The sequence below is a fragment of the Plectropomus leopardus genome, chromosome 17 (assembly GCF_026936395.1).
Source record: "Plectropomus leopardus strain MGB_pleo_1.0 chromosome 17, ASM2693639v1, whole genome shotgun sequence".
In the NCBI taxonomy this organism is placed as follows: Eukaryota; Metazoa; Chordata; class Actinopteri; order Perciformes; family Serranidae; genus Plectropomus; species Plectropomus leopardus.
Window position 1 is genome coordinate 18,892,299 of NC_142192.1, and position 13,793 is coordinate 18,906,091.

The window sequence follows — 13,793 nt, forward strand, 5'->3', positions numbered from 1 at the left end:
GCCATGTTATGGCAAATTTATTTTCTGTATTTGTCAACATAATTATGCTCTAATATGCATCAATGGGAAATCTTTATTTTACAATGACATTTCTTGATTTTTTTCCTCTGCGTTATACCTCTCCCTTTGTGTGCCAGCCCGCTGAAATCATGTTTGAATGCTATATTTGAAAAATGCTGGGCAAGTGTAGGAAGATTTTTTTATTTGTATTTTTTTTTTTAACTGTTATAGGTCCTTGAAAAAGCATGACAAAGCTGTGGAATTTTGTCCATACAAATGTGTGGGAACCCTGTTATTAGCATTTTTATTTAACTGATGGTTTTATTTTTTCTTTTTTGTTTTCTCACAACTTCCCAACTCACTGACCAATTTTTAGGGAATAATACATTCTTTTCTTTGCCAAAATGTGATCCATGAAAAATGATCACATAGCTGTTTCTGTTGGTCCATTTGAGTAGATTCATTGTCAGATCCATTTCCCTGCCAGTAGGGGGCAGCAGCAGAGTATTTAACTAAGGGAATGCCTTTGAACAACGAACTGCAAGCTTCAGGTAACCTATTCTTCATTTTGTGATAAAAGCACCAAATTTGGTACAAATATAGCTTAATCTCATTCGAAGAAATCTGGATATGTTACTGGTATATAGCACTTTAGCCACCCCCGAGCTGCTGTTTCCATGTTTTCAGCACCACAAATATTACATACAAATTGAATTGAAAATATGTTACAGTGTAAGGCAATAATAAATGAAAGAAATACAACATTTTTAATATATCCATCAACATGTCTGTCAAACTTGGTGCCTTTATCACAAAATGAACCAGTGTCATGATATGTTGATTCATGTCGCCCCACTAGAGGGTGAAACAATTCATAATAGATTTGTGACAAAAGTCATATCCAAATATTGCAGGTGGATGCTTCAGTGATTCCAATCACAGCAGCTCTTCCAGTTGTCTGATTTTGCTGACTCAAAGTGGCCTAAGAATCAGTTCTTGCACATTTCAAACCTCCTGAGTCTCCAACCTTTTAGTTTACTTTTATGCAGTATGAACATTGTTTAAATTAAGATGGTTACATAAAACTGCGGAGGCTTGAATGACCTCTTTTCAGGGGTGGCATAAATCCTCAAAAGGAAGTGTGATTTTCAGACAGCCTTTCCCGAAAGCAAAACACAGCCATGTTTTTTTTTTTTTAACTGTGAAAAAGTGCAGAAAACAACTGAAGATGGTGGGAGCACTTTAATCTCATGTCATTTTTAACCAGTTACTTGCAGATTTGCACTGATATCTGCCCTTCACCCGAAAGCAATATCAATATCAAAACATGCATTTACTATAAAACCAGTGGGTCTTAAGTGCAAAGACATCACAGGCAGGAATTTCAGACGGACGCCCTTTTAAAAGAAATTAACTTTTACTGAGGGTAACTGAAGGGTTCATGCCATCACATTAAGAAACTTGACACATTTTGCTTTCTTGCATCAGCTTTATTGTTTTTGTGCAAAGTCAGGAATTAAATGCAGTCTTTCATATTAATATGCAACAATGTATACATGCAAAGGTTTTACCACTTTTATGCTTTTATGCAGATCAGATGCAAGTTAACTGCAGCCGCATATTTCCTCCACTAGTGAGCAGTATATTTACAGTAGCACAATGACTTCGCCCTGTTTACGAGTTCAGGATTAATTTACCACTTTTTTAAGATAGTTAGGGTTAGAGTTTTTCCTTATCTAATGCAAGTGTCTAGAGACAGAGGGTGACATAGATGTACAGATTGTAAAGCCCAATGAGGCAAAGTATAATTTGTAATATTCAGCTTCATACTGTGAATAACTTGAAGTGATTTTACTTGAAGAGTGTTTTTCCTAGTTCGATCTCTTTTTACTGCCATTCCAACAAGAAACATTAACTCTCAGTTCACAAACAAACTCTTGCCTCAGGGTTCATGTCTGGTACGCTCATTGAGTAATCAGTCCGTGAAGGAAGGGATGATTTATCCTCATAGATCGAGGATTTGGGTGGGACATTCCTTGGTTTTATGGTGGAAAATTCTCTTGATGGTATAATAAAAGAAGTGGGTGAAAGTTCACAGAAGGGAACATCGGATCCAAAACAGTTTCTATTCCAAGCCCTGAGCAACAACAGCGGGCTGTGCCGTCACATGACACCATGCATGTGAATTACAAAGGAAATGTCCTGAGCGTCACACACTTTCAGAAACTGCTCTTAATCGTTCTGTTGCATAGCTCCAGTATTTATTGATTCGTAGCCCAATTCTAGTCTTATGAACATCGTTTTTGAGTTGTTGTTTTAATGCATTTATTGTGCTGCAGTTCCTCAATCTTTAAGTACAGGGTGTGGACAAAATGACAAAAATACTTGTCTATATGATGCACTTCAATACAGCAGTCCATTAGATACTCACTTTGCAAAACTGAAATTGTTCATCTTCACTTGCATATGCATATTTTATCTTTTTACTCAGTCATTTGTACTCAAAAATGTAATCTGTAGTTGCAATCAGGTTTTGTGATGCATCCAGGAAAGCTATTGTTGTCTAAACAGGCAGGGAAACATCAATGACTGACACTTAATTCAGATTTCACATGGGCTGGGCTTTCTCACAAATATATATGCATATATAATGCAAAAAACAACATTAACCTTAGCTGAACATGCCCATGAGCACCATTGTTATAGATTCAAGACTTTGATATACCATTTTCTCAGGTCCAAATGTACAAAGTGATATTCTTATGCGTGTTGTTGGTTGCTGAATGAATGTGTGGCTAATAAAAGGCTGGTAACTGTAATAACTAACTTTATGGGATGGTTGATTGATTGGCACTCACAAAGTGACCCATTTTCACCAAAAATGGGCAAATCACATGAAGAACTGTGATACATTGTAATATTAGATCTGGTATTAATAATAATGGCAATTTGTTAAGTTCATTGGTGATTTTGAAACATTTTCTAATAATAATCTTGGAAGCATGTTGTAGTATAGCTATAGAATAGCCACGAATTTCTGTGGGCCGATGTGAAAGTTTGCGCCACCCTGGTTCCCTCGTCAAAAAGGCCATGAGATTTTTCCATTAGGTTTTGGATTACTGTAGAAAATAATTTCTGTGGCAAATAAATGTTTCATTTAGCAAGATAGTCTTTACAAATGAACACCACATGTATGATTTGTAAAGCCTGAATGCAATCGCCAGAAGTAAAATTCTAATTTTAGGTTATAAGCAAGCTAAACAACTTTCACATCACCACCACAACAAGGCTGTTAATTTGTGTTAGGTGTGGCTTGGCTTGATGACATCTTGTAGCCACTTGTTAGACACTAACACTAGTTAAGACACTTGTTACTTGTTAGACTTGTTAAGACACTTAAAAGCTTAAAAGTGATTATCTAACAAAGGGCTGTATGTCATAGCATATCAATCAGCAGTTTTTTTAATGATGATTATTTATCAATATATTGGGAGGCATTTTGAACATAGAAATGTTGGAGAGAATGTATGTTCTCCCCAAATATTTTAATACTGCCTTGATCAATAATGTTTTATCTTTTTTTGTCATTTGGAGCAAAATGAGTCCCAAATAGGTTTCTGTGTACAGCTTTTGTCTGCCTGCCTGGCAGCTGATTGGCTGTGTGGAAGATCAGCCCTTACTGTGTCAGATGTTGTGCTTCAGGGGTGTTTATTCTGCAAGAAACTCTCAACTAAATTAGCACAGTTAACCCACATTGAACCTGGAGCTTTCCAGGCTTCAGATTCCTGTCATAGGAAGGGATTGCATTTAAATACATGCTTTTAACAAAAGCAGCCCACTTGCACAACTACAAGTCACCATACTGTCAACTTCCGTTCTTAAGGTCATGAAGGAACTGACAACTTTGAGGGGCATCATGGATATGATGTCCTTAAATGTGCTCAGAATCAAGGAAATGGCTTCTGCTGTTTCATTACAGTCAGAAGCTCCAGAACGTGTCAGAAAGTGGAGTGGAGAATATGTTTGCTTAAAGTGAACCATACCTTAACTACACATTGTTTGTCTTGTGTTGTTACTGGGAGTGCCCGAGTGCAAAGGGTTGGCAGTGAATGATATGCAGTAACGATGCAGTATTAACAGTCTCTCCTAATGTGTATGCTGAATCAAATGTGACTGACTGGTATTTATTCTAAACATGTAAAACAAAACAAAAACAAAGATAAAAAACAAACTAAACAAAATAACAATAACTGAAATGGATGATATTCTTTTCACAACTCAATGATTAGATTCCAATAATCAACAAAAAATAGGTCATACCTGTTTGAAAAAGAGTAGGAGGAAATACAGACTTGATATTTCCATGCACAGGTACTCCTGAATTAAATTTATGCACTTCATCTATATCATATATGTGTGTGTGTGTGTGTGTGTGTGTGTGTGTGTGTGTGTGTGTATAAAACTCACATACACACATGAACACCTACATATATACTGTACATTCCTGCGAATCTTCACACACATGCAAGCACATGCATACAATATAAACATATTTTGTATGCATACATACCTGCATGCATCTGCACACACACACACACACACACACACACACACAATTTATAACCAGTAATTCAAGTTGTATGTGTAACTTGGCCAAGACAAAGACTTGATTGCAGTTACAGCCTTTCCTTATTCTTAAACCTCCTGTAAAATAATGTTTTTGTGCATCTCCTTGAACTGAGTGATGTTTGTGCTTAGCACAACTGCTCTCCCTTTCAAATAATTTTTTTTTTGTATTACCTGGCAGTAAAATATTTATTGCTGTATACATTTTTGTTCTGTCTTTCTACTAGGTCCATAAACTTCAAGGCATTACTTAAAAATTACAAAGTTAGTGTGTGCACAGAATCCTACATCATACACTATCCTTATGACCTTTTTTCAGTATACATAATGGATGTAAAGTGCTTTAATAGGTGTTACCCCATGCTTCCACACAGTAACTTGAGTAAGGTGATACAAGTAAACAATAAAGAATTAACAGCACTTTATGACCCAAAAACTTTATGCTAGATTTTCACCAGATTTTCCTGCTTGAAATCATGCCTAGACATGTATTAACATGATTGAGAAATTTCCCAAAAAATGTAGTTTAATAATGCATTATAGCTGCATATGAGCAAAACTCCCTAAGGGATAAGGGATAACGTGCAGATAGCTAATAATCTGTACTGTTAAATCTCAAATTAAGGCATAAAAATGCCAAAACATTGATTATACTCATTTTCAGGGTTACTGAGGATTCTTAAAAGGTCTCAGAAGGCATTGAATTCATTCATTGAAAAATAAAGCCTGAATGGGTATTAAAATGTCTTGAATTCATCTTCCAAAAGTCTTAAAAATGCTCAGACAGGGGAAGTAAGATTTTATGGATCGTTTTTTTCTGACATTGCATTTCAACATTGCAAAATTGCAAAATAAAATTGCAACAAGATTGGTAAATCTATTTTTTGTTCAATAATGTAATGAATTCATCGTCTTAAACTTGTCATGATGGAAGTACAAGCAGTGGAATCTCAAATGCCGATTCAATAACACAAAATTGCCCAGAGATGCCGGATATTTATATTTCACACTTCTGTTAATAAACCAAAAACTAACCTGCTTTTATGATAAAATAATATAATATTGTTTGCTCATTGTCTTCCATGTGTGTCTTCCAACTTTTAAAAAAAATCATAATTTATGGCACAATAAACATTTTGGGGGAAAACAATTTGTCCTTCAATTTAGGTTGTTAGAAAATTGGTCTTAAATTAAATTCCGAGTGACATTTAAAAAAGATCTACCTTGCATTAAGTTGCAGGAACTCTTCTGGATTTAGTATGTTGTTATAAAGACTCTATCAAGCTGTTGCCAACATCCACACCCTATTTTCCATAAATCGTCAGAATATACCTTTATATCTGTATCTAGATAGATGGATGGATGGATGGATGGATAGACAGTATGTAGATGGACGGATGGATAGACAGTATGTAGATCGATGGATGAATAGACAATATGTATATAAACTGTATACATGTATAGGTATGTCTGTATATCATATGTATATGTTGCCTGTGTCCACCCTAATCCTGGTGATATTGATAATGGACTGTAGGTGTTCAGTATCAGGATGATAATTAATCACTTGTTAAAAAGACTCTATCAAGCCGTTGCCAACATCCACACCCTATTTTCCATAAATTGCCAGAATATACCTTTATATCTATATCTCGATAAATGGATGGATAGATGGATAGACAGTATGTAGACAGATGGATGGATAGACAGTATGTAGATGGATGGATGGATAGACAGTATGTAGATGGATGGATGAATAGACAGTATGTATATATATATACTGTATATATGTATAAGTATGTCTATGTATTGTATGTATATGTTGCCTGTGTCCACCCTAATCCTGGTGATACTGATAATGGACTGTGGGTGTTCAGTATCAGGATGATAATTAATCACTCGTTAAAAAGACTCTATCAAGCTTTTGCCAACATCCACACCCTATTTTCCATAAATTGCCAGAATATATCTTTATATCTATATCTCGATAAATGGATGGATAGATGGATAGACAGTATGTAGGCGGATGGATGGATAGACAGTATGTATATATACCGTATATATGTATAAGTATGTCTATATATTGTATATATATGTTGCCTGTGTCCACCCTAATCCTGGTGATACTGATAATGGACTGTAGGTGTTCAGTATCAGGATGATAATTAATCACTTCCACTTAAAAGATCGCTCATGAGTCAGATCGGTATGTAACCGTTCTCGGTTTTGTTTACTATAACAGTACTGTTCTCTCTGTCTCACTCCGACTTCCTGTGCTCGCATCTGCTGAGCACGCTCGACATTCCCTCAGCCATGCGGTGTCCACGCGTCGGATTCGCGCTGTGATTGGCTGGTGCTGACACAAACAAAGGATTTCCACCAATGGGAGCGGTGTGCACGCGCTGAGCCATGCTGCTCATTCTGGCTAGTCATATAAACCTGCAGTGCTCCTTTTGTTTACAGCAGAGTGAATTAGACACCGGAGAACTTCGTTAAACAGCCGAGAGCTCCTCAGCGGCTGAAAAGTACACTCACGAGGCTTATATTTTTTTTATCTCTTTTATCGGATAACCTGTATAAGCAGTCATGGTGGCTATGGCGAAGAAAGTGAAGACCTTTCAAATTGTCTTTACGGACCCTTGCAAGACTTTCTACTGCGGCGGGGATAAAGTGTCCGGTCGGGTGGAAGTGGAGGTGAACGAGGTGACTCGTGTGTCCGCGGTGAAGGTGCTGGGTCTGGGCTGCGCCAAGGTGGAGTACGCTAAAGGCAAGCAGCGGTGCCGACAGGAGGCCGAGTACCTCCGATATGAAGAGGTTCTGCGACTGGACGACCAGCCTACAGGTACTTTTTCACATCATCATCCTCTGCAGTCGCACAGACAACTTTATCATCTGCTGTAGCTGAGTAGCATTTGTCAGTGTAGATTGAATGAGCTGCTAGTTTCTTGTTTTCTGTAACGTTTAGCATTGTTGCTCCGTGACTCTTACACGCACTGGTGTTGAGGAATGACTGGCACTGTGTGCACCATTATTTCCTCTGACACATTACTTTTTTGTGCTGGGTTAGGGTTAGGGTTTTTTAGGAAATTAAAAAAAAACAGATATAATGTCTAATAAAACAGTAAAAATGGGAATAGTTTTATATGTATTGTATTTTTATCTATATAATTATTTTCTTGTTTTTTGTTCTTAATTTATGTGCTAATTTTTAGGTACATTTCTTGTGACATTTTGACAGATTTTGGCCATGTCTTGTTAAATTAGAGTTGCCTCCTGGCTGTGTGAAAGAAATCAAACCAAGCTTTCCAAGTGGAATTCCCCAGATTTCCTCTTGTTAGATCAGACTGGAGGGAGTCTCCCAGAGTTGACTTAACATCATTCTCCCTCGTGTTTCACGCCTTAAATTAGTTAACAGCATCGTCAAGCCAAAAGAAACAGTAGTTAAGACAAGGTATTAAATTATTCAATTTTCTCTTCCCAGACTCTGATGGATCGGTTGTCTTGAGGCCTGGCAACAAATACGAGTACACATTTGGATTTGAGCTCCCCCAGCAAGGGTAAGTTGACGATTCTTACTTCAAATAATATGATGACCTCATTTTTGGATTAATGGCTCCTCACTGATTATCTAATACTTTCGGTTTTAATTTTCCACATGTGTTCTTACAGGCAGCTGGTGTCATCATACAAGGGGAAGTTTGGATATGTCCATTACTATGTAAAGGCCAAGATGGAGAGGCCACACCAACCTGTCCTTGAGTGTAAGAAGCCCTTTGAGGTGGAGGAACCCCTGGACGTCAACACCCCTGACCTGCTGGTGAGTTCACTGACACTGAACAACAAAAGTATCATTTATATACAGTTTTTCAGCATTTTGCCTCAGCCCAAACACGGCATAACATATGAAACATAGCTCCTTTCTGTCTGTTCGTTATAAATTTATGATATACTGCTGAATGAGTCACTGGTAGAGTCTTACCATCCTGTGTCTCCTCAGTCTCCCACAGGTGGCATGAAGGAAAAGAAGGTCACCTGCATGTTCATCCCCGATGGCCAGGTGTCGCTGAATGCAAAAATCGACCGCCGTGGCTTCTGCGAAGGCGAAGACATCTGCATTAACGCAAAGTTTGAGAACACCTGCTCCCGCATTGTGGTGCCCAAGGCCGCCATCATTGCCAAACACACCTACCAGGCCAACGGCCGCACAAAGGTCTTCCGCCAGAAGCTGTCTTCAGTGCGTGGTAACCACATCATTTCTGGCATGTGTGACGCATGGCAAGGAAAGACAATCAGGGTGCCAAAGATCAAACCGTCCATGCTGGGCTGCAACATTATTCGTGTGGAGTACGCGCTAATGGTAAGCTGTTAACTAATGCATGTCGATTTTGAGCTTTTACATTTTGAGAAATGAAAATCAGTGGTTTTATACATGGATTAACATTTCTTTCTGATCCCTCTGCCAGATTTACATCCACATCCCTGGTAGTGAGAAGCTGATCCTGGAGCTGCCTCTGGTCATTGGTACAGCCGGTCTGGGCAGCCGCAGCAACAGCGTGAGCAGCCAGGAAGGTTCAGTCAGCAACGCCTCCCAGAGCTGGGTGTCTCTCAGGATGCCCTCAGAGCCTCCCAGCTACTGTGACATCACCCGTGACTGCCGCCTGGATCAGCCCCTCACGCCACTCCTGGATGACTTTGACGGTGACGACAGCCCCATCTTCATGAACGCGCCATCCTTCCAATTCCCACCACCTCCAGCATACACTGAGGTAGGTGTCTCAACCAAGTTGTTTCAATAAGACAGGGTTCCCACAATCATGGAAAACCTGGAAAAGTCATGGAATTTCCCAGTCACATTTTCCATTTTCCAGGCCTGGAAAAGTTATTGAAGTAGTGAAAATCATTATTTATGTTCTGTAGCTGAAATATAACATAGCTGTAATATGCATCGACACGTGGCTTTTTTTCTGTCTTTTTCTCTAAGACAATGGGTTTGGAAGGCAGTTTCTTTACAATGTTATGTTGATTTATTGGATATATTGATGGATTTTTCAAGTTTCCGACAGTGCTTGAACACTTGTGGGATGCTAAAATATTACAAAAACAAAATTTTTTACAATGCGTGGGAACCCTGAATAAGTTTGCATAATGCTCTCCGTCAAGCTAATAAATGATTCTTGCTTATAGTCTTGGTAATAAAGCTATAATTATTTTTTTCCAGGCTGAGGAGGAGTACAATGGCAATACTCGCATGATGCCGGTCTGCTGAAGTCCAGCAGGGATTCGAGAACCGTGGTCCAGCTCTCAGGGACCATTCTTCTAAAGCACTTGAAAAGACGCAGAAGGTCCAAACTCCAGATGACACGTGCCAGATGGAGAAGTAAAGCTAGAAATGTGGAAATGGGACAGAACGAGGCTCGTCTGTTCTGTCCGCTGTCTTCCCCTCGCTTCATCACCTACGCTGATCTTGAGTCTTCCTCTTGGTGCTCTGAAGGTTGCACCACAGCGGCTGTGGGGCGCTGCATTTCTGAATAAGCTGTTCCTTCCAGAGACTCAGACTTTCAGGGTCTCACTGTCCATTCACAGACACTTTATGACTTTGTTTTTGGGGCCAAGCATTATACAAAGCTGCCCCCAGCCTGCTGTGACAGCTTTGACATTTAAGGGGTTTGTCTTATCCTCATGATGCTTTTTCATTCCTGTTAAACTCTGATTTTAAGGGATTTCCCCAGAGGAACCATCTGTTTCGTTGACTCCAGTCAGCTTGTGTCGCTGTATAGACTGTGTCAGGAATGTTTTTGCCTTTTGAGAATTACGTCATGCAGAATAATCTTCCTCGAATGCTAATAGTACCTCATGCAACATCTTTATTTTCCCATGTACCAGTGTTTGAAAAAAATGTTTTGTTCTTGTTTTTTATTGCACTTTTCGATTGATGCATTTTGCTCTACTACTGCCTATGTGAGTTTCTTTTTATGTTTTGTTTGAACGATGTTTGTGATGTGGAGAGTGCAACGCTGTGGTTACCCACTCTAAACTTATTGGAACCTCAACTTAGATTTTCAAATCCCAGCTTGGTGATTGGCTGTAATTTTTCGACACTGCAAGTGCCAAACATTGTCCATATAATTTAAACGCTCCGATATTATGGGACGCACCTTTTGTGAGGATAATCATTGTATCTGATCTGCAGTTGTCAAAGACAACATTTCACTGGTGGTTTCACAACATCTGTTCTTTCAGGGCGCATGGAAAATTGCAGGTAAAGACTGATTTGTGAGAAAGTATGTTTGCGATGCATCCTTGATACTTACAAGTATTTTTTGTATGAGACCCTATGGGTTTGTTTTTTTAAATAAAGAATTATTGGAAAATATCCAGCATCCATGCTCATTTCATTGTAACTTTGTTTTCAGATCAGCCATCTGTAGTTCATTGTGGTTCAGATTTCACTTAAGGACCAGCAAAGTGTGTGGAAGAGGCAGGCATCACTCAGTGTCGCTGAGTGAAAGTATACAGTTTAGACTGAAAATGTAAGAGTTGACAGAAATATAAAAACTTGTTTACAGATGCTCCCAAATATACTTAAATACTGTAAAAAAGTATTACTACACTCATAACATTACACCGCTGCAAATAAGAACTGTTGAGTTCACTCGTACCAAAAATTCTCATGAACACAAATGTCAGTCATGATCATGAAATGAGTAATAGTATAATGTAGTATGCGATCTTGGCCCAGATTGTAGTAAAAGTGCAATAAGATAATCTGACCATAACTGTTTTTATCAGGTGGTACGTGTATATTGCATGTGAAACTGATCTAGTGATGCGTTCTTGTTTTTGGTTGTAACTTGGAAGTAGAGCTGGTGAAGGATTGGAGTTGTTTTGGATCTGAGAGTAAAATTTAATGGCTAGGTGTTTTGAGTAGTTCTGAAAGTTCAGGGTGCATACTTCAGAATAGCTCAAGCATTGTTGTGAGATGTGCGGCACGAAGCCTGTGCATGTTTTTTTTCCTTCTTAAAGTATGTTCTCCGCTCTGTTCTGCTGACGTCTGGTAACTGTTGAAAACAACCGATAAGGAAGCTGTTTATCTGTGAATCACTCTGAGACGGGGGCTGGTGCTGCGGGCCTGTAGGTCGCTGCAGGCTGGAGTGTTGCTTCACAGCAAGAATGGTCTTATGGAAATAGATCTCAGGCCAGGAAGTTTACTGAGCACATTCCTGCTCTCCAATGGATGAATACCAGGAAGAGAAAAAAAAGGCACTATCCATACTGGTAAGGTTCTAAGTAAGGATGTCCCGATTATGTTTAGTTGCCCTCGACCCAGATCCAAGTCATTTATTATTGAGTATCCACCAATACCGAGCCCCGATCTGATATTTTTGTTTCTTAGATTATACAGCTGCACGGTGCACGCTTTAAGAAGGTTTCTTTAAAGTTATTTTTAATAATACCTGCATCCAAGTTGCTTATTATCTGTGTTACAAAAAAAAGTTTTAAATGACAAACCCTCCCTCTAATTTTGTTGACCTCCCTGCATGTCTCTGTACCTTTCAGAGTCCAGTGTTTGTCGCTTCAGCAGCCTGTGTCTCAGTTACCTGACTGAGCTGTATTCTGTTAAGTGTTTATTTTAGTTTTCCGCACATCTTTTTGGTGAATTTTTGCTGTCCTGCTTGCATTGGCGAGCGCAGCTGTGGTTCACTTAGCATCGCTATCTGTCACTCTTCAGAACAGGGCGGAGAAACGCAGCAAAAAGGCAAAATGCGCGACTCTCTGACTGAGCTGAGATGAAAGAAGTGCTCATAACTTTAGTATATCATGTAAATGAACAGTCTCATTAATGGTGTGGGGTGTTTTGACGTGGGCAGGGTTCAGCCCCACCAATGGGGAGACAGATGGCTGAATGGAGTAGAGGGGCAAAGGCTGCCTGCAAAATGTAAAAACATTTGTGTGACAGCTGATGTAAAACAAAAGACCGGATGCTGTGTGAGCTAAATGCTCCTGATCCCGTTCAGTCCTAAAAATGCCTTGATGCCTTATCATGATAGTCATGGACAGCGGGTGCACCTTTACACATCTATTTAGTCTTATGCATTCTCTCCTTTTATGGAGTTCATACTGCCATGTTATTATCTCCCTCCCATATTCTGCTCTGCATACTTGGCTTCTTATGGCATGGCTTACCAAAAATATATCTGCTGTAATCTACTGTACCCTGAAAATACTCCACCCACAATGCAGACACATGCACAAGTCTTTATTGCTATGTGGGAAGCCAGAGAGGGGTCTTGTCCTGGTTGCTAAACACTGTATGAGGGGGTTGGGCAGGGTCACAATCTGAGACACTTTCAGCAGGTGTGTAAAGTTACTATGGCCATGTAGAGCAAACATGCCTTCTCAATTAGGAAAGTGTTCACGGCAGCAAAATGTTGTGTTTCCCCTGAGTTTAGTGTCTGTGCAAAAAAAGATGAACAATGTAAAATATAAACATGAAGAAGAACAGGTGTAGAAATTAGGGGAAGGGGTGAAGCAACATGTGAAAGTGTTGAAAGTTTCCGAGTGTGCATGGTGCCACCAGTGTGTGGTTGGGTGGTTGAAGGGGAGGAGGGTGCAGTCACATGTAGAGCGAGTGTCAACAAATGGAACGGCCAATGTCTGTTTGACTGACATGTGCATGGAAAATAGTCAGAATAGTGTAATACATCACAGTGTCATCTTGGCAAGGACAGAAAGCAAACTGTAATCATGACCAGACCGACTGGTATTGCATGGGATCTGGCAAAGATGGAAAAACACAAAGATAGACTGTAAATTTTGTATGCAACAACAAACCATAAAACATGTACTGATGGAATCCAACCTGTGCAATGAACAAAGAAAACAACTGTATGCTGCTGTATCAGACACCAGAATCAGAGTAACATTAAGTTATTTACTAAATCCCTCTGAAAACCAGTTACAGACTGTGAAAGCAGTGAAAGCAGTAATACCAAGACCTACTTGTGAGTGGCAGCAATATGCAGCGATGCGTCGAGACTGCCGGAAATTCAGAAGAAGAAGAAAAACTGAAGGCACGTTGTGAGTGCGAGCATCGCGAGATTTGGAAACTGGCGGCGAGATTCAACATGGCGGCGCACTGCTACTGAGGGAACACAACAAACGCGTAA

General features: G+C 39.4%; 1 protein-coding gene across 1 annotated transcript; it reads left to right on the forward strand.

Annotated features, from left to right (window-relative positions):
- The first annotated feature begins 7,077 nt into the window (after nt 1–7,077).
- Nucleotides 7,078–10,999, forward strand: txnipa (thioredoxin interacting protein a). Its single transcript, XM_042506856.2, has 6 exons — nt 7,078–7,468; nt 8,108–8,183; nt 8,296–8,443; nt 8,624–8,983; nt 9,090–9,392; nt 9,845–10,999. Exons 1-6 carry the CDS (start codon nt 7,213–7,215, stop codon nt 9,890–9,892), a joined length of 1,191 nt encoding a protein of 396 aa, XP_042362790.1. The 5' UTR covers nt 7,078–7,212; the 3' UTR covers nt 9,893–10,999.
- Nucleotides 11,000–13,793: the final 2,794 nt, after the last annotated feature.

Excerpts from the sequence above, each read along its gene's own strand:
- txnipa (XM_042506856.2), top strand. The coding sequence starts at position 7,213 with ATGGTGGCTATGGCGAAGAAAGTGAAGACCTTTCAAATTGTCTTTACG. Across the intron at positions 8,184-8,295 it reads TTTGAGCTCCCCCAGCAAGG|GCAGCTGGTGTCATCATACA; the intron begins GTAAGTTGACGA and ends GTGTTCTTACAG. Across the intron at positions 9,393-9,844 it reads CACCTCCAGCATACACTGAG|GCTGAGGAGGAGTACAATGG; the intron begins GTAGGTGTCTCA and ends ATTTTTTTCCAG.